Source organism: Eleutherodactylus coqui, chromosome 7 (genome assembly GCF_035609145.1).
Source record: "Eleutherodactylus coqui strain aEleCoq1 chromosome 7, aEleCoq1.hap1, whole genome shotgun sequence".
Taxonomy (NCBI): Eukaryota; Metazoa; Chordata; class Amphibia; order Anura; family Eleutherodactylidae; genus Eleutherodactylus; species Eleutherodactylus coqui.
Genome location: NC_089843.1, coordinates 27,873,203 through 27,894,719, shown reverse-complemented (window position 1 = coordinate 27,894,719; position 21,517 = coordinate 27,873,203). Strand labels below are relative to the sequence as shown.

Here is a 21,517-nt window from a genome sequence, read left to right as displayed (position 1 = left end):
TGCTTTCGGCATTGCTCATGATTACGGCCCATATGGAAGGCAGACAATTTTTAACCTCTGCTGGACAACCTATTAAGAATGGTGCTGCAGTGAAAGAATTAATGGAGGCCCTGCTATGGCACGATAAGATAGCAGTACTAAAGATCAAAGCACAACAGCAAAGAATGCTGCAATGCAACCATGGAAAAAGAAAGAAGAAAAGGGGTTTTTTGCTACGCAGCATACAGACCCCGACCCAGTCACAAGAGAGACATTTTGTTCTGATACAGATACAGAGACATTTTGTTCTAAAGCAGAGACAGGGAAACCTGTTTCATCTGATATGGACATTATTAAGACTTTCTTAATACAAGCCAGCAGAGAAGAAAAAGACAAGTGGACGAAAGCTGGGGCCAAGGAAGATGACGGCATATGGAGAACTGTTACCAGAACTTGCCTCCCACGTGCCTTGTTCCCTATGATGGCCCAGCTGATTCATGGAAGAACGCATCTATCAAGAACAGCAATGGTCGCAACGTTAGAGAAATTCTGGTTGGCCCCTGGTTTTTCTCTAGCTGCCGCATCATTTGTCCAATTTTATATGATTTGTGCCGTAAAGCAATCCTGGGCAAAAAGTCAAAGTACCCCAGAAACACGCACCTAGACCACTCTACCCGTTTCAGAGACTGCAAATTGACTACATATAACTGCCCCGCAAAGGCAAGTATGAATTTGTGTTAGTATATGTGGACATGTTGGGGTGGTGTGAGGCTATCCGGTCAATTCGGCAACTGAGTGACCGCAAAGACACTGATGAATGAGATAATCTGCAGATATAGGGTACCTGAGGTGATCGAATCAGATAGAGGTACCCATTTCACAGGAGATATAATGAAACATATAATGTCAGCTTTGGGCATCACTCAGGCCTTTCACACTCCATACCACCCACAGAGTAGTGGTAAAGTGGAAAGGCTGAATGGCACCCTGGACTGAGTGTTTGCCTTTGGCCCTTTTCTCTGTAAGATATGTCCCTAACAAGAAAACAGGCTTGTCTCCTTATGAAATTTTGTTTGGAAGTTTTCCACAACAACTGCAGTATGGCACCCTAAGAAATTATGTTATCATGCTAAGTAAGAAACTGAAAGTAACACACGACCCAGTATTCTCTTCCATTCCAGATCCAAACTGTCTCGAAGGTACACATGAATTGCAGCCTGTTGATTGGGTAGTGATAAAAAGACACGTGAGAAAAGCATTGGAACCACGATTTGATGGTCCTTTCCAAGTTCTCCTGACCACCTCTACTTCAGTAAAACTAGAAGGAAACCAAATTGGATGCACGCTTCACACTGTAAAAAGGTCCAGATACCAGGGGAAGTATGCGTATCTTAGTTTCTTGGTGTGTATTGCAATTTGTCTTAACAAAGGTGGGAAGGAGGTGGTCCGTATGGACAGAAGGGCGTCCCAATATGTGGGAATATTTGGCAAGAGATGTATTAAATATTTCAAGTATGTGTATGCCTAATCTGAGAAGTGGAAATTATATTTTACATGTTTGTTATCAGTTCCTACACCTGTGAAAGTGCTCAGAAATATATTTACAGCAAAACATAATGATAGTTTAGTAAATGAATCTGATGTAACTAGCATGAATACTTTCCTAAATGTAAATGAATATTGTCCAGACTGTAGGGAAGCAGAAAATACTGAATGGACTAATGTGACTAAGTTTCAAGTTAAGAACGTAGCTGAAGCCGAGGTGTGTTATAATTTCACTTGTGACCCTGGGGAAATTGGGAAATGTCGGCAAATTGAAGCACACCCCGAATAAGCTACTGATGATTCTCAAATACCCTGTAATCGTACGGTAAATCAATGTAAGAAGGTAACAAATGAAATGCGTTGAAAAGTGATTGTTAGAAGCTCCAATCATTTTCGACATGTTAAATTACCAACTGGTTGGGTTTTATCATGTGGAAATCTCACTTATACATATATTCCAGCAAATGTTACAGGAGAACCATGTACACTGTCCCGATTGAGTATTTTTATGTACTAGAAACTAGAAGAACGTAACAAAGAAACAAGGGAAATAAAAGGGATAGATGAGAGCTGTGAGGGTCCACCAACCCTTCTCAGCGACACAGAAATAAAGGTGTTAGGATTTTCTATAGTAGGAGTCTGGGGGCTAGTTGCATATAATGGGAAAGTTGTAAATGGTATAGCTTGTGATTTAGAAAAAGGTTTAAATACAACCTCTCAAGCTTTAGACCTCCTCCTATTAGATGTGCAAGGAGTAAGAAAGGCCGCCCTACAAAATAGAGTCACTATAGATTACCTATTGTTGACACTAAATCATGATTGTGAAGAGTTCGAGGGGATGTGTTGTTTCAGCCTCTCTGACCATTCAGAATCAATACATCAGAAGATTAACACTTTGAAAGAAATATCCAATAGCATAAAACAAGATGTGGATCAGGGATGGTTCCGTTGGTTATTTTCATGGTTAGGCCTGAGCTGGATAAAGAAAATATTTTTGATATTTGCAATAATAGCTGTGGGATTAATATTGATCTACTGTTGTATACAATGTATTCCAAATTTGGTGACTATATGTCTGAAGTATGTACCAAAAAGAAGACCATCCTATTATGGGAATAACATAGAAATGTCACATTTATATAAGAACTAATGCTTGTGTTTGTTCATATCTGAGGAATCAAGTAATGCAAAACACGAATATACACGAATTAAAAGAAAACCATCTTGAGCATCGCAAAGAAAACAATGAAGGACTTACGATTCCATCATAATCTTCAATGAATTTAAAAACAGTCAGATCGAGGAGCCGTATCGGTGGGAACCCGGCCCGAAGAAAGAAGAGAAAATTGGAAAAAAGTCCGGCTCGGAGAGCTCCACCCTCTTGAAGTACCACAACGTCTCCTCGCATGGACTATTTTAAAAAGGGAGGAATTGTGGGGGAAATTACCCAGGACCCCAGCTTTTGGGATATTATTTTAGATTCTACTGTTTCAGAGAAATCATTTCTTGTATTAGAATCACTATGTATGAACCCTAGGCTTTGCTAGAATGTCAGCCTGGCTTCACCAGCAATAAACCATAACTGGTGACTAGTCAGGAGATGGGTGAAGTACAGATATAAATTGATAAGAAGCAAATCATACCAGGGTGCAGCTGATACAACCAATAATTTTACCTTAAAAAAAAGCAATAAAAAGTAAACACACGAATAAACAAATATGCTGAATCATTATGAAATGCTAAATGTTAAATGTTTAGTCTCTCATAAGAATATAGCAAAACCTCTGAAGAATGGAAAATATTAGGTATCACGAATGGACTTTGATTGAACATGTGGCATTACTGAATGATGTAAACAAAATATGTAATGGTTGGCTCAGAATCAACGTCACTTTAAATATGTGATATGTCTATAAAAAGAACTTGCAATGACCAATAAACTCGAAGTAGATGAATTGTACATTCCATGCACATGTACGGTCTCTCTTCCTGCCGATCGGTATTACTTAAACAATGATGAGTACTCATTTCAATTTGGACGCCGGATGACATACTAACGGGAGTTTTTCCTTAAAGGGGTTGTCCCGCGGCAGCAAGTGGGTCTATACACTTCTGTATGGCCATATTAATGCACTTTGTAATGTACATTGTGCATTAATTATGAGCCATACAGAAGTTATCAAAAGTTTTATACTTACCTGCTCCGTTGCTGGCGTCCTCGTCTCCATGGTGCCGACTAATTTTCGGCCTCCGATGGCCAAATTAGCCGCGCTTGCGCAGACCGGGTCTTCTCCTGTCTTCAATGGGGCCGCTCGTGCAGAATGCCGGCTCCGTGTAGCTCCGCCCCGTCACGTGCCGATTCCAGCCAATCAGGAGGCTGGAATCGGCAATGAACCGCACAGAAGAGCTGCGGTCCACGGAGGAAGAGGATCCCGGCGGCCATCTTCACCGGTAAGTATAGAAGTCACCGGAGCGCGGGGATTAAGGTAAGCGCTGAGCGGTTTTTTTTTTTTACGTCCCTGCATTGGGGTTGTCTCGCGCCGAACGGGGGGGGGGGGGGGGGGTTGAAAAAAAAAAACCCGTTTCGGCGCGGGACAACCCCTTTAACATGGTCCATCTTTTCCTCAGTGGATGCTATATCACAGTGAGCACCGGGAGCGGTCACAAATGTTTGAACATCCCCCTGAGCACACATTGCCTATAAAGGGCTCACCCCATGTATTGACCCATCCTCATCTCTCTCTTCAGAGGAAAAAAAAATGGTTGAACATTAGTGCATTCAATGTCTTGGTCTTTCTGTCTCTGGTTGTTTGGACTGCCTGGATGACAAAAATGACTCAAACAGCTCCTCAGATTGATGTATGTGAATTGCCGTGAAGAGTCTGGGGGATTTGGTATGGCTAAAGTAGAGGAGTGATGTTAATGGCCAACTGGTTCAGACTGACTGCTGTGTTCTTGTGACAGGGAGGAGGAGGTGGTGGTATTTAAGACATCCTGTGTCATACACTCTATGATCTGATCTGCATCTTTCAGATGTAGCCACCTCTAAGGAATTCCAGTGGGCTTGCCTTGCATTCTGTAAAATTGTGAACATGTTGATTCAGTAGAAGCCACTTGAAGTGTCAACTAAGCCTGGCATCTACCACTCCACTACCATCACTGACATATCTCCTACCCATTGCTTTATTCAGGTTTCCTTTTTATTTAGGTTTGTTTCCTTTTTATTGTAGTTTAAAGTAACTCACCAGCTATTTTTGTAGTTTTGCAGATGTTTGTGTAAGGCCATCAAATAATTTGTAGTGGCGGGACTGGCAAATTTGAATTACTTTTATACAGTGTGTTTGCTGTTTCCCTGGTTAGTTTTCTTTCTGTTTTATTTAACCTCTTGATGACTGCTGATACACCTTTTGCTAGCATGTATCAGCGTTCTATGTATGAAACTCCCTGCAAGGCTCTGCTAAACACCCTCCTGCTTCCCTCTCCACACCTTGCTGCCTGCCAGCAAGGCGAGGGGGCAAGACAGGGCAGGAGATTAGAACACTAGCTCCAGCCCTGTCATGCCCCTTCCTTTTGCTGGCAGACAACAAAGGGGCAGAGAGGGGGAGGGAGTTTTGCAGAGCTAAACTCTTTACCTCCTGCTGACAGGATTCCAGGCTGCAGCAAATATACACCGCACTCGGTCCATCTGAGCGCGTGTTTAAACGGGAGATGCAACCGCATCTTGGTCATGGCTGCCTCCCGTTCACATGATTTTTGACCGCAATGGATGTCGACCCACAGCCTATAAACTAGCTCTTAGAGGTACTTTTGTGTATTGGACCTCTTTTTCCACTCATAGGCATTACACATCCATATTTCTATGCCGATCGGCATCACACGAAGTCCTCTCTGCAATATCAGGCTTAACCAAAATTGAGCTAGAAAGGGTATAAAGGGACAACCAAAAGATATGGAGAACACATTATATGATGAAATCAGTTTTGTTCTACAGCCTATCGACCAAACACACTGTTTGAAAAAACAGACTGTTGCAGAGCAGAAAAATTACAACATGGAATGATTAAAGCAAATTTAATTACAAGGACGCTGTTATTCTCAGATCTAACATTATATGATGTTTGTGTTCCAACCAATGTATCGTCAAAAGAAAATCTTATTATGTGTAGTTTGTCACGCTTTTATATGTCTGTTGTATACTTGTGATTGTTCAATAAAGACTTTAAACACTTTAATAGTGTTCTCTGTAAATTTTTAGTTGGCTGCTAATATAGTAACAATTGAGGGTGGTGGAAAGAATAAGGAAGGCTCAAGTGTGGAAAAATGACTAACTCCTGTGTCAGGAGAAACTCATTGAGTGATAGATTGGGCCCTCACTACTCCAGAGATGGGGTTGGACTGATCAGCTGTACTTATGGGTGGGGCCACCTGCACTATTACATGGAGTGAGGAAATACTTTGACGAGATATAAGTGGGTTGGTACAGGTCTTTTCCTGGGAATGGGTGGTTTGACAAGACATGTACATACTATACTACTTTATATTATCAGGTGGTAATATTTTGCTATCATTACTTTCTTTTCCCCAGCAGATCAATTTTTCTATTCATTTCAGATTTGAACAAAATTATAAAACATTTTGGGAGAAATACACAACCTAAAAGTCCAGCACTAGATGCCATTACTGCAAATATCTCCACCACGACCATATATTTCCCTCTGGTGCTCAGATAAGCCGGGATCATGGAGATCCAGACACTGCAGAACAGCAGCATGCTGAAGGTGATGTACTTGGCTTCATTAAAACTGTCCGGTAATGTCCTCACCATGAAAGCCAGAATAAAGCTCACCACTGCCAGGAGCCCCATATAACCCAGCATGGAGTAGAAGCAGATATTTGATCCTTCATTACACTGAATGATGATCTTCCCAGGATAAGACTGAGTGTCCAGGTCCTGGAATGGGGGAAAAATAGACAACCAGATGACACAGATGAGAACTTGAATAGATGAGCATAACAGCACTATGGTATAGGGCAGCTTCGCATTCAACCATTTTCTCCAGGGGCTTCCAGGCTTGGTGGATTTAAAAGCAACACAAACCATAGCAGTCTTGGCGAGAAGTGAAGAGACGGCTATTGAGAAAAAAATCCCAAAACTAGTTTCCCGTAATCTACAAGTTACATCACTGGGACGACCAAGAAACAAGAAGACAGAGAGGAAGCTGAGGATGATGGAAACCAGGAGGAGATAACTCAGGTTCCGGTTATTAGCTTTAACAATAGGAGTGTCTCGGTAGAAGATAAATATTCCAAATATGAAGCCAGTCACAAGACATCCGAAGACCGAGACGCCGGAAAATACAGAAGCCATTGTGTCATTCTGGTAAGAGATGAAGTCCAGGACTTTGGGCAGGCATCGGTCTCTTTTCTCATTTGGCCATTCATCACTTTGGCATTGAATACAGTCCTCAGCATCTGTAGGAATATTTCATAACACATTAAATGTTACATCTATCTATCCTTGGCATAAGCTTTCCCAAGATGACTAATTTCCTGGACATGAAAAGTTATTTGTAGCCCTTTAGGCTGTTGTCATGTTTTTGTTGCATTTTTGAACCACAATTAAAAAATATGTCAAAAATACTGCATGCAGTATTTAAAAACTACATGCATTTTCAAGAAACTGCATACTCTATTGAAAATGGCATGTAGATTTAAACAATACTTCATGCAGGTTTTTATGCATTTTTTAATTGTATATAAAGTGTGACATCATATGCAGGAGGTACCCTGGTTATACTAGCATGGTACATATTACTATATACAGGGAGTTGCATAACTTATAGCAGCTGTGCATACATAATTATATGTAGGAGATACCCAGGTTATAACATGGCGATCAGCGAGTGACGACGACGGCAGGACTGTGAAATCTGGAAGCCCCTAGCCACAGACTGCCACATGTGTGCTAGCTATGGATTCAGTTGATCTATTGTAGTGGCCCAGAGTTAGTGGGGCCTTTCCATAATATTCTATGTCTGTGGCCTCCTTACCACGAACGGATCTCCGCCGCGTAACTCGCGGCAAAAATCCGCTGCGTTGCCTGTGCACTGTTCAAATTGAACATTCGGACACTATTGGACAATATGGACAATAAATGCCCCGAGCGCAGAACTACTATTGTATAAGGGGAGCTGAAGCGCTTTAACATCGATATAGCAGCACTTCAAGAAACCCAGAGAGCAGGAGAGGGACAGCTGAAGGAATAAAAAGGATGCTACACCTCTTTTTGGGAGGGCATGCCTGAACAAGAATTTAGAAATCTCTGGGTTGGCTTTGTAATAAAAAAAAAAAACTGGGGAAGAATCTATCTGAAACACCCATCAGCATCAACGAACGACTCTTGACTCTCCGAATTAATCTTGCCAAAACCCAACAGGCAACTATCATAAGTGCCTATGCACCAACTTTAGATGCTGACGAAGACATCAAGTAAATATTTCACTGTTAGCTGGACACCATCCTATCAGAGATACCCAAGAAGAACAAAGTTATCCTCCTCAGTAATTTTACTGCAAAAACTGGAGGAAACTTCAAACTGTGGCCAGGGACTGCAGGAAAAAATGGAGTTAAAAACATCAACATGAATGGCATCCTACTACTTTCCAAATGTGCAGAACATAACCTTGTTATCACTAACACGCTCTTCCGCCAGAAAAATAAATTTAAGACATTATGGAAGCACCCCCGGTCAAATCATTGGCATCTCTTAGACTATCTAACTATACATGCTAGAGACCGCTGCAATGTACTTCTAACAAGAGCCATGACAGGGGCTGATGTTTGCTGGACAGGCCACAGGTTAATTCCATCTACGATGGCCATCAAGATTGTCCTCAAATGTAGACTCCGAACTTCCAAGCATTTCAAGAGCCCTCTAAACGATCCATTCTCCAAACAATACTCAAAGATCATCTATCCATGAAATACCCTGAAAATGTTGACAAACATTAGAATAAACTGAAGATCACCATTATTACAGCCTGTGAAGAAATCATTGGATACCAAGCTAAGAAACATTAAGACCGTTTTGATGAAAATGATAATGAGATCTGACAACTAATTAATAAGAAAAGGAAAGCCTTCCAAATATGGCAAAGATACACAAACTGTGTTGCTATGAAAAGATCTACACTAGTGCAAAAGCTGAGGTCCAAAGAAGGACTACAGAACTCAAGAACATCTGGTGGACAAAAAGGCTCAAAATATCTTACATTTTGCAGATATTCCTGATGCACATGGTTTCTTTAAAGCCCCAAAGGTTAACTATGGGTCAAAAAATCATGGCATAAACCCCTATATAAATCAGAGGGAACCAAGCTTCTAAATGAGAAAAAAATCAATTGCACAATGTTAGAAAGAGCACTTTAAACATCTTTATAGAAGCATATGAAAAGCTTGGCCTCTCACTGAACATCGAGAAAGCCGAAGTGTTCTATCAGCAGGCACTAACTAATCTTTCTGCAATGCCAGAAATACAGCTTAATAATGTAACATTGGAAAGTGCTAACCATTTCCGCTCCCTTGGCAGCCAGATCTCCACAAAAGCTAACATCTATGCAGAAAAGAACACTGTCTAAGCCATGCGAGCATTTTTTTGACATGTATATTGGCATTTGTTTAAAAATTTCCAAGAAGAAAGATGAATAAGCTTGCACTTATTGCAGCCGTTAAGAATTATGGGATATCGGTTGCAACGGCTACAAGAATAAAGGACAGAAGGACCAGTTGTGGGTAGAGGTTGCCCAATTGTCCTTCAGGCAGCTGTGGTTGCAAGCATTAAGCCCAAGAAACCAGCTGGCTAACGGAGAGTTTATTTTGGACTCATTAAATGGACTGGATCACACTGCCTCTGTGCTAATGCTCAATACGTATATCTGCTAATGACCTGGGCTGCAGCACATTTTGTTCTAAATGCTATTTGTGTGGCTGCTTTTGGCCCCCTTTTATGTGCCATTTGTGGCCCCTGTATGTGGGCCATGCTCCTGTACCCTGTTTGTTTTGTAGACTACTGCCCTAGAACACCTGCATGCCATTGGAATATTACCCCCTCCCCTCTTTTAGTTTCTTTATTATTTAGCTCATGTTTATTAGGCACGCTGTTTTTTATAGTCCTTGATGTTTCTTTTAAGTAATTGTCTTCTTGGGTGTTATGACCCAAATCTCCCACCCTATAGTGAACAAAGTTCGAACATTGTGGTGGTCAATCAGAGACCATATCCGGAGGGTGCTGGCCTGTCAAGGCTGTTCTGGCATGCCCTTCATGGAGCCTTTGCATTACAAATTTGCACATGTGCTTGGCTTCCTGCGACCTGTACTGGAGCTAAACCTGTAAGTATAGGCATTACTTGGGCACTTGTGTGAAAGTGTTGGGGGAGGTTGCGTTAAAAAAGCACTTCTTAGCACTCATGAGTTTGCAATTGCTAAAGCATGTATCCTACAGTCTCCAAAGGTTTTCCCCTTTTTTAGCTTTAAAAATGCCCTTCAATGCTTAGTTATATATTTTGAAATGTTGCAATAAACTAACTCCCACTCCTCCCATCCTGTGTCTGCACCATGCCTTCTCCAGTCCTTCCAGGACCATCCCAATTAGTGCAGTCCTGACTGCACTGGTGGCCATGTATTTCTGCACCAATGTGCTGCCAGGTCCATCCTTCCAAGGTCAGCCTCGTCCCTATCTTCGGCCAAGAAAGGATCCCCCTGAGCCCTCTACTGCCATACAGTTTGAATAGACAATGCTAACTCCCTTGGAATAACAACTTCCCCAACAGCAACCGTGGCACCTCCCAGGAGTTCATGATGGTGAACATGAGCAAGACCATCTGGGGCCTGCAGAGCCATCTCTGTGGTCTGCCTTCACACTGGGGCGAAGTCAAGGATATGGAGCATTGGAGAGGCAGGAAGGGTAGGGCCCTTTGGGTGAGCCACATGACCTCTCTCCATCGGCAAGGCCATCAGCAAGGAGGCCATGGGGCCACCCCAAAAAGACAGCATGGGCTACGGCCCCTGTGGACCGCCATTCTCCACAGCTACACTGCCAGTCCTATGTAGCTGTCCCTTTTTGGGCTGTGAATAGAGATGAGCGAGCATACTCGCTAAGGGCAATTACTCGAGCTAGTATTGCCCTTAGCGAGTACCTGCCCGCTCGGAAAAAAAGATTTGGGTGCCGGCAGGGGGCGGGGGAGAGCGTGGGGGGGGGGGGTACGGAGGGGAGATCTCTCTCTTCCCCCTGCTCACTCCCGCAACTCACCGCTCACCCGCGCTGGCACCCGAATCTTTTCTTCCGAGCAGGCAGGTACTCACTAAGGGCAATACTCGCTCGAGTAATTGCCCTTAGTGAGTATGCTTGCTCATCTCTAGTTGTGAATTTTAATTTTGATCTTTAATTGTCTTAATCTTTGTGCCATTTATTTTAAAAGGTGATGTACATTTCTAACTTGGTTCAATGTATTTCTGCAAAGCACATTTTTGCGTGGTTGGAGGCATCGGTAATTATGCTAAGGTTAGCACTGGCAACATCTAGTAGGAGTGAGATGTGACAAATGCTTGCCTTTACCATTAGGCCCCGATGACCCATTGTTATCCCGGGGCAGGGCCTTTCTCCACTCGCAAGGATAAAGAAGTTATTTTCCCCCACAACCCCAAACACTGGTGCACGGCAAGGTTGCGCACACTTGATCACAGAGCAAACCCAAGGGGATAGGCTGCCACATTGTGGTATCACATATTGCTTTGTGTTTTTGTATCAGGTGTTCTAATCCTAAGCTTTTTACATTTTATGTAAACAACATAGCGTATGCCTCGTCAGCCGGTGGCCTACACCACCAACGCTGTGTGGCCCATTACTACTAGCTCTGCAGTCTTTTATGGGTGACAGGCAGGGCTGGAGTGACAATGGCTTGAGTTTAAAAAACTGACAGAGTAGTTCTCTTCTAATGCCCTGCCTCAGGGACAAGCCATGGTTTTTAAAGTGCTGTTTCGGACACAATCACTAGAAGGGACAACATTTATGGGGCTGCAAACGTGGCATTTTAAGTGTTTGGCCTATGCAAATTCAGAAAAGCTTTATACTGGGTTTTGGTACTGCAAACCTACATAATGTGTGTCCCAATTATAGGCCCTTCTTTTGTGGCCTCTCTGGTTTGAAAAGCCAAATGGGTCCTCTTTAACACACATGCTTGATGTTGGGTGGGTGAATACCTCTTATGGAGTTATAACATTCATGAGCCACTTCTCTGCACTACCTCTATCCTTTGTGTTGCCGACACAAAACACACATTATCCGTAATGGTTGCTTGCTGCAATATATTTTTATTATTGTGAAGGTAACAGGCCCATTGCGATTTGTCGGGAATGCGCGCCTCTAAGTGACTCCTAAAAACCAGGTGCCAAAATAGGCGCATATGCAGCACAAGGTCAAACGGTGAATTTTTGTCGATTTTGTGGGTTCCTGCCATATAACGATGCCATCATATGGTGTGCCAAGGCAGTTCGTATACTTGTTGGCTTGAAAATTCTCTGAATGGACGCCTACAATAGTGCTGGGGCACCAGCAAATGAAAATATTTTCCAAATTGCCATGGTTGCACAGAGTCTGTTTGTGTCAAAGACCAGAGAAGGAGTCTACTGTGCATGTCGTGTCAGCTGTACATGGCTATCCCTATGCACTGGCGCATGTCCCCTGCATGCCTGTTAGGCACATTTGGCAAAACAAGTTGTCATTTAGAAGTGCAAAAAAACAGAAATGACTGGCCGCTCATCACCCCTTGGACAGTGCAAAAGATGCCTGGTGGTCCAGATGATGGACAAGCAGGGTATGATAGGAAGCATGGCCCTTACCTGCATCCCAACAGCCATAAAAAAGCCATCCTTTGCAGGATCATGCGGGCGATGGCGAAGAAATATGGGACTGTGCATAGCCAGCAGCAGCTCCAGAAATGGTGGAGCGACCATAAGGCCAAGGACCATCATCGCCCGAGGCGCATCAAGCCCAAGAGCCGTTATCAGGAAAGACGTAAGGCGATAGTGTGTGCGGAGAAGCGCAAGGTTTTATGTGCATGTTATTTGTGGCATGTCTAACGGCAGCCATTTACCCGTTTGTGTGCGCGATGAAAGGCACTTAATTAATGTGGCTGGGCGACACTTTGTTCAGCTAAATGATGCCTGTGCTCAGGTCACATAGACATGCTTATATTTGGGCCTGTCAGCTAACATGGTATTAGAAAAAGTATGGAGATGACACATGTAGTTTGTTAGCCAAAAAATAAAAGGACTATGGCAGAAGAAATACAAATGGATGCCAACAGGCACTAACCTGGCACCTATGCCTGGGAGATGGCCCACCCGTTGTGTTGAATGACCCTTTTGATATTTGGGAAGTCATTCATTTTAGAAAATGAGGCTAATTTTGGACAATGATTTCCCCATTCCGCCACAACTAGCTTCGGAAAACACCAAATTTGACTGTCTAGAGTCGTTGCCATTTTTTGGTTTGTTTCAAAAACACTCCTTTCAAATTTCCTAACCGTATTAGGAGAAAAGCATGCAGTGAGTAGAAAATGTAACCCCTGTTTTTTTTTTCTCTCCAAGCAGACAAGGAACACTGTGACAGGGCGGAGGCAGAGGATGGCCCCACATCCACCCACTACACCACAGGCCTCTTGGAGCCATCTGGTATGTATCTGATGCCCCACCCCCCACCCCAAATGGCAGGAATTAACATTTACATGAAAGATAACAACAACTATGGTATTATGTCTTTTCAAAGAGACGAGCCCCCGGCCGATTTCTTCCTTGAACTGGAGGGTTCCCCTGAGGGGGCTCCTCCTCGGAGGTCACCCCAGCCAGTGGTGAAGGTGTCAGGCCCACAGCTGAAGGGGTCCTGCCATGTCACAGGTAAATGTCAGGTATATGTGTTGGCCCGTTGTATGCTACATAAAGTGGTTAACTTAAGCAAGATATAAAGCACGCAAAATTCCCCTCCCCCAAAAAACTAAGGAGTAAAATTTAAAATGGGATTAAAAAAAAAAGTCAATTTTTTTAATTGCCCACATTTGTCTGCATACACTCCTTTATAGCCATTACAGTAATGTAGGGGGCCGAGCTGCGGGGGAGGCCAATATGGCTGCCAGCAGCTTTTGTTGATTTTGACTCCTTTGAGAGATGTGGCGTCTGACATGTTGGATTCTTGCCAGCCATCCTAACTTCTTCAAACAATTTGCTTAGCAAGAGTAAGGCCTTGAGCGATCGTCATCCCCCTTTTGGAGGCTTGTAAGATTAGGCTGCAGCTCCAGATAGGCCAAACAACCAGACCAGCACACCACTTGCATGGCAGGTCTAACTGCTATGCTGGTGAATAGTTGCATAATGTCCTGCCGCTTTTTGGGTTAGCTTCCTTATGTTATGTTAGACTTCATATTGTGAAGTCAGACCAGCCGCGTGCGCTGAAACTGCTGAGCCACCTGAAGCAAGCATGCCTTAAGCAGGGTTGTGTTGCCAAGGTCACACTACTTATTGTTGCTTGTAACATCAAGCTGCCCAATGTATACAGAATATTGGTAGCGTATTTTGGACTGGATGCCTTTTCCTCAGGCTCTATTTGTTTATAATTAGTTTGTGGAAGTGTGGACATTGAGAAAATGCTTTTAACACTTACTCTCTTTCCCCGCACAGAGTGGCGAGATGTTCCCCCTAGTGAAAGGATGGCCTGGTTCTTTGTGGAGATGCGCTCCACAAAGAGAGTGGGCTGGATGATATCTGCAGGTGCCTGGCCACCCTGATCCAGTGGGGAGAGAACTACTTCCTGACAATGGATCCAAGGTCGCTCCACCCAGCTCCCAGCTATGCACAGCCAACGTCATCACCCATTGATCTATCCATATCACAATGAATCATGGCTGTTGAGATGCAGAGGAGGCCATGCTTTGCTGTTATCTTCTGCTGGTCCAGCATCTTGATCCAAAAGACGTGTTTTTATGGCTCTTTTGCAAGTTCACCATATTTATGGCTGTTTAGCACTCTATCTTTTACAAATCTGTTTTAATATAATCATTCAAAACGGTAGTCATTTATTTATTTTTTAACAAAACGAAATTTACACCAGACAATAATTAGCCACACGGGAAGGCTGAAAGCTTTCAAGGGAACTGGTTGTGTGTCAAAAACTCCTGGGCTGGTGGGGGGAGTGGCTGGTTTTGAAGTAGGCAAATGTCTTAATGTCAATATTTAAAGGTTACCAAAAAATAAAAAAAACGGCCTAAACAACTTGAAGGATCATGTAGTTTGACTGTATTTTAGACCCATTTTAACAGCAGACAACAGCAGCCCCCACACAGCAAATTTCCCTTTTCAGCCGCAGTTCTCCGGCGCGGCGCATTCAGCCAATCAGCTGGCTGGACTCGGCACCCTGTGACTACACAGCGTGCATGCGGATTGCCTTCAGCAGCTGTGTGCACTACACACTACACTTAAGCAGCACGGGGTTAGGTTTAGGGTTTACCTAAACCTAACCCTAACCATAAATCTAACCCCACTAACCCTAAACCTAACCCTAAACCCTAACCTCGTGCTGCTGTAGAGGGTTAATTTAGTTGCTAGGCTATCAAAATACAAATAAATAGTAAGAAATACAAAATGTGTTTTGGTTAGGGAAACAGGTGCCTGAGAAGACTTCACAGAAGTCTTCAAGGTCTCTCCCTCTGTCTTATCTAATGAACAAGCTATACTGTCCTTCTTTTGCTTTCTCATTAAAAAGAAATGTATCCTTGCAGTTATTTGCTGACCAAAAGCCCCTCCTGTCTGGGCAGTGGTCTATGGTCTATTTAATTTGATGTTTTTGCTTCAATAAACCAGAAGCCATTTTGATCACACTCTGTCTGCTTGGTCAGCGTGACTTCTCCGAGCTCGTTAATTGCTTGTACCAATTTGGACCCAGGCGACATTAGCATTTGGTCCCCCTTGGAAGGACCCCCGACACTGCTTAACTGTAGTGTGTAGTACATGTCTGCTTAACTGTAGTGTGTAGTGCACATGGCTGCTGAAAGCAATCCGCGTGCACGGTGTAGTCACGTGGTGCCGATTCCAGCCAGCTGATTGGCTGAATGCGCCGTGCCGGAGAACTGCGGCTGAAAAGGGTAATATGCCCCCACACAAAGGACGTTCTGAACAATTTGAAAGCAGTTCACATGTGTGCGCAAGGACACATAGGCAGCTTTTAGAGTCTTCTGAGGGGTAATCTGCTTAAAAGTAGGAAGTTGCTGTGCTGCTGACAATACTTTGAGGCACACAATATAAGGGTTTTCTACCACAGAGTCTAAAGCAGACTTGAATTGTTTTCCTTTTTGTTTCCCAATTAACAAAGTTTGTCCACAAAACAAATTTTCAACAAGCCCAGGTTGGGTCTGTCCCAAAGCTGTCCATAAAGATTGGATTTTGAACAAAAGGGAAAATATACATACACAGGTAATAGAAGTGAAGTAACATAACGCACACACAGAAGATGGAATGATACTAGGCACCCGACCCTTCACGAGGAACACAACATGTCTGTGGGCGTTCAAAGGTGATAGACACGCTGTTATCTGTAGTGCAGCTTTTTCAAAATTCTGTCAATAAATTGTTGGACGAAGGGTGGCAATTGACGTTCCCAGCCAAAAATTGGGGATGGACTTCTATGGAGAAACCAGCTGATGGACAAACGTTTGCAATTTTTGTGCAATGTTTTTTAACATTAGAAAGATCCATTGACAATCGTGTTAAAAAAAAGCAGTGATATTGCGTAAAAAAAATGTGCAAGAAAAACACAAGTTAGTATTCACCCTTAGAGCCGCCTTCTGCTCCTGTTTGAATAACCATGAGCCAAGTACAAATACTGTAGCACAGTTAGCTCTTAACCCTTTCCAATCCACTGTCTGACGTCTGAAGACACTATGATTTAAGGCTATACAGTTCCGATGTTGGAAGATGTCCGTTGGGGTTCTCTTACTGTATATTGCCAGCCTCTCTGCTGTCAGAGCCTATCCAACGTGTTACCTCATGCAGTACTGGCTTTAACGAGCAGATAGCGCCGTTGTAGAAAGGCAGAAAAAGAGTAAGCCCCTTATGAAAACCAGGATACAAATTGGATTGGAAAGGGTTAAGGTTGGAGGTGACCACTTTAGTGCAAGCTTGCAAACCCATGTCAAGGGTCACCGGTTTTTCAAGTCCGCAACTATAAACGTGCTAATAAGTATCTAACTAAGGAAAAAAAAGCCACAGCCAGCATAAAAAAAAAATACTATCTGGGGAGACCAGCTGGTATCTGCCTCCTTGCTCATGGCCCACCTGCTATGGTTATGCTGCTTGATGTGTCAGGAAGTAATCCACAAAGATGTCCCAGCAACGGACAGCCGAATTTGTAGGCCTACCATACACATGCGGATCCTCAATGACTTCCTCCCCAAAAGTTGTTTGGAATCGAGAGTCTGCACCTAACTATATTTTGCTGCCGGCAAAAATTACGGAGAACCACACAGGCGCCAATTACCACACACATATTCTCCGGAGCCAGCTGAATGGGACTAAGCAGAATTCTCCAGCAATTGGCTAGTATCCCAAATGCGTACTCCACATAACACTGGGCACATGTGAGGCGGTAATTAAACACCTGCGACTTAGTGTCCATGTGTCTGTAAGCAACGTGTTTCTAGCCCAAAAGCCTCATCTGCCACAAAGACAAATGGTGCTTCTGGTCCAGACAACCCAGGAAGGTTCCGGGGCCCCGGAATGGAGAGCTCATCGGCCTTCCACCACCGACCTATTCTGGAAGCCCGGACAATGCGAGCATCCCTAGCACTTCCAAAGGCCCCAATATCAGCAAGTAGGAAAGAATAGTTACTATCTGCAACTGGCATAAGAACCACCAAAAAGAACTGCCAATAATTGAAAAACAGGGACGCTGAGTTTGGTGACTTTTGGACATGAATATGCTTCCCGTCCAGTGCCCCGATGCAATTGGGAAACTGTGCAGCATCCATAAATCCCTTAGCGACGTCCATCCACTCTCAATGAGAGGGGGGAGCCATCACTAAAGGTAACAGACGCTGTCAGATGACGTCACAGGAGAACTTCTCCTGCTCCTGCCCTGGCTGTCCCTCCCTACACAGGCAAACAGGATCTGATTATTAACCCTTTTGGGACCCACCAATTGCTTGTATAGCTTGTATGTTTTAAACACCAGCTGAACTGATGAAGGGGTTTTCCCAAAAATCACGTACTTTATTAACCCTTTGCAATCCAATTTTAGATTCAGGGTTTCCTAGGGGGCATTCTCTTTCTGCCATTTTACAATGGCGCGGTCTGCTGGCTAGAGCCAGTAGTGTGGTATAGGACATGCTGGAGAGGCCCCCGACAACAGAGCGGCCAGTAATATACAGTAAGAATACCCTGACAGATTTCTTCCGATATTCGAGCTGTACAGCCTTCAATCAGAATGTCTTCAGATGTCAGACCGTGGATTGGAAAGGGTTAAATAAAAGGAGAAGTTTTCCACACCTCTGGTCATTTCCTACTTGTTTTACCTGGAGTGCTGCGCCTTCTCCACTGCCAGTTTTTTAGTCCTATTCTCTTGCTCTGTCACGCCCACCCAGGTGGTGGGTCATCTGGTCAGGCAGCATCTCCACTATTGAAGTTACCACTTCACTCTCCACGTATGTAGTATCATTGTTCACAACAAACACAATTGTACAAGTTTTGCTCCACCCCTCTTTTTCCTCCTCATCTACACAAATTGAAGCATTAGACCACCATTCACACAGTTTGTGTCGCAAGAGCAGAGAAAAAACCACAAAAAAGTGGCCACAATTAGTGTGGTACAGTGAAACTTTGAGCACAACATATGGTGAAAACATTAACAAATACACTAACACAAAATATTAGGTACAGAAAAGACATAAAAAAACATGGAACATGGCTGTTAAAAAACACCGCAGAGTAACCGGGAGTCTGTGATCAGCACAGATACTCTCCTGCATAACAGTATCTGTGTGCCTAATCCCGGAACGCACCACCTCCAGATGTTCATCGAACATAATGACCGACAAACAACAGAGGGTAATTAATTTGTCTGGGTGGCACCTCAAGTGCGCTTAAAGGGAGTAAAACTGCCCAATACGGTTATGCTGGGCCACCATTGGATGAATCCAGAACCTCCTAGACCTCCTACTCTTCCTGACCGGCCCAGCACTATTACTAGTACCAGGTTGGTCATTAGGAAGGTCACTAGGCACCTCTTCTGGTGTCTCAGGCGAGTCACCAAATGCGCTCAACAGTAATCAGCCAAAAAGTATATCATCTCACGATGACATGTCTCCAAGTCCAGTCACAGTCTTGCAAGCCAGAAGTTGAATGAAGCGCAGCCTTAATTGGCTTCATTTTATTGCAGCTGGCAGTGGGGAGGGCAAAGATTCAACCATCAGGAATGAAGATCCGGCTGCTCAGAGAATAATATCCAGCTAATTTGTTGGTTCAGAGTATTATGTGCGGCTGTGCTGATAGACACACATAATTAGATTGTGTGAACACAACACTTTGTGCACATGTTCAAAAAGAGCACAGAGCTTCGGTCACGTGCATTTTCCATATCCGTGCAGTACATTTATTTTGCGCACATCCACGTACGAAAAAAAGCGCCCGTCTGACTGACCCCTCAAAATGTACTTGGAGGATCTCATGCATTTATATGTGCTTGAAAAGTGTAATAGGAAGATTTCATACATTTCTATACACTTGATAATATATATACACTTTTTTCCTCCTGTTCCTTTTCAAGGTATAATAGGAAGATTTCATGCATTTCTATGTGTTTGAAAATGTTAGTTTCTATAGCGAGTTTGTTTATGCAAGTGTAATTACATGGATATTTATGAATTGTACTCTATTAGATACTTGTACTGTTGTACGGTTGGTCTCTGCATGTAAGTGGAATCTTGCTGAAAAATGATTGAGATATGTTGCTAACATCATACAACGTTCATTCATGCTTTGTCATAATAGAAAAAATAAATGGCAACTGTGTTATTGTGGGACTGCATCCAGTTTTCTGAATATGGCGCTGAACAAAATATTTAATGTGTTAGTCCTATATAATTTTAGGGAATTCTCAAGCCTCTTTTTCAAACATGCAGCAATTAGAGATGAGCGAGCACCAAAATGTTTGGGAGCTTATTACTCGAGTCAAACTTTTTTGAATGCTCGGAAGCTCGTTTCAAGTAACAAACCCCATTGAAGTCAATGGGAGACTCGAGCATTTTTCAAGGCGATTGATGCTCCGCATAGGGGAGGTTGTGTGAATCACCTGAAAACATCAGAAAGTGATAAAAAAACACCACAGAAACGGATAGGAAACGGCAGGGGCAGCATGCATGGATGCAACTGAGGCTCCCAGGTCGCACTATTAAGCCACATTGAGGGCAAGAGCCTGGTAGTCACCGCCCTAACAATTCACTTGGGCCAGACCATAATCAGCAAGGCACATCTTAGCAAAGCACCATACTAGGTGCAACCAAGGCCAATCACCACCTGCAGGTGAGCCCACTGCCTCTTCTCCTGTGTTACATGCTGGCATTGCTGTCCAATCCCCTGCAGGAGCCTGCATCCACAGCGTACTCAAATTTTTCCCAGCGCAGCATTCAGCTGCCCTCATGCCACATGGTCGCTTGATAGCCACTCCACCCTCATGTCTATTTATAAGTGCCTATTGGATGAGGAGGAACAGGAGACACACACGTAGAGGGTTGGCAGGGCCTGGCAGCGACCCCAGTTGAAATTGTGGGCAATAGCCAACAATGCTGATGAGAATTGCTGATAAATAAACGTGCGATCATATTTCCAATCACATGCCACCTTCGTCCCAAAATTGCCAGGTGCCACAAACGTGGCCCAAAAGGGGACTCGGATGCCAGTACTTGTACACATCTCCACAGTACAGCAACTCATTCTAAAACCAAAGATTGGCTTGAAGCAAGAGATGTCGCAAAATTAGCCACCACAGGTAAACAGTGACCCTGTGAAAGTCTCATTAAATCAGTTATGCTTCTTTTGATTGGTGTCTCAGATAACTGTGGTAACACGAAAGATAATACTTGGCGACCAGCGCTGACCCCCAAGGAGGCGTGCGTCTATCAGACCCAGACCAAACCGGCAATTTACCACTCAGCGTATTTAACGTCCGCTTTTATCCTAAAATATGCAGTGTACAAGGAGTTCTGTCTGGTTATACAGTGCTGTTATGAATTGCAACCCCGTGCCACCTCCGTGACAACATTGTCAGGAGCCACAAACGTGGGCATAAAGCCGATGCTAGTACTACTACCCATCTGCTCAATTCAACAGCCCATTCTAAAACAAAAGATTGGCTGGAAGCTGGAGGTGTCACATAATTTTCCACCACAGGTACGCAGTGAAAGTGTGAAAGTCACATTAAATCAGTTACAGTTCCTTTGATCGATCCAAAGACTGCATGTATCGTGAAGAAATTTGAGTGGGCAAAGCAAGACAATTCATTCTGTGTATGTGTAAAATAGCTGAACACCGGGGGCAAGCCTGGATGAGCTAGAAGATGGCGGCATAATCTTTGTGCTCCGTGCCAAAATTACCTTATAGCATCTGCACAGCAGCTTCCCACTTACCTCCTGTGGCTGAAGACATCCTCCGTCTCTCCTCTCTGCAGCGATGTCCCGTCGACGACTCTCCTGCTCTCAATCGCGGCACCTAGACGACTTCTTCCAGCCTTCAGAAGCCCCGCACGCCTGATCAGATAGCCTCCCGACCTCTCCGGCATCACAATCGGACAGAAAATATGACGAGACCGCCGGCTCTGATCCAGAGCATACTGAATGCTGCCCATTGGACCAAACGACGCAGGGACTGGTGAGTAAACGTCCCAGCACCCCACCACACA

General features: G+C 43.8%; 1 protein-coding gene across 1 annotated transcript in view; it reads right to left on the bottom strand.

Moving 5' to 3' along the window:
- Positions 1-6,091: 6,091 nt before the first annotated feature.
- The window catches only part of LOC136573455 (vomeronasal type-2 receptor 26-like), a 100,149-nt gene continuing 84,723 nt past the window's right edge, over positions 6,092-21,517 (bottom strand). Inside the window, exon 5 of the mRNA XM_066574744.1 lies at positions 6,092-6,996. Coding sequence (XP_066430841.1) covers positions 6,092-6,996 — 905 coding nt within the window. The remainder of the gene's footprint in view (positions 6,997-21,517) is intronic.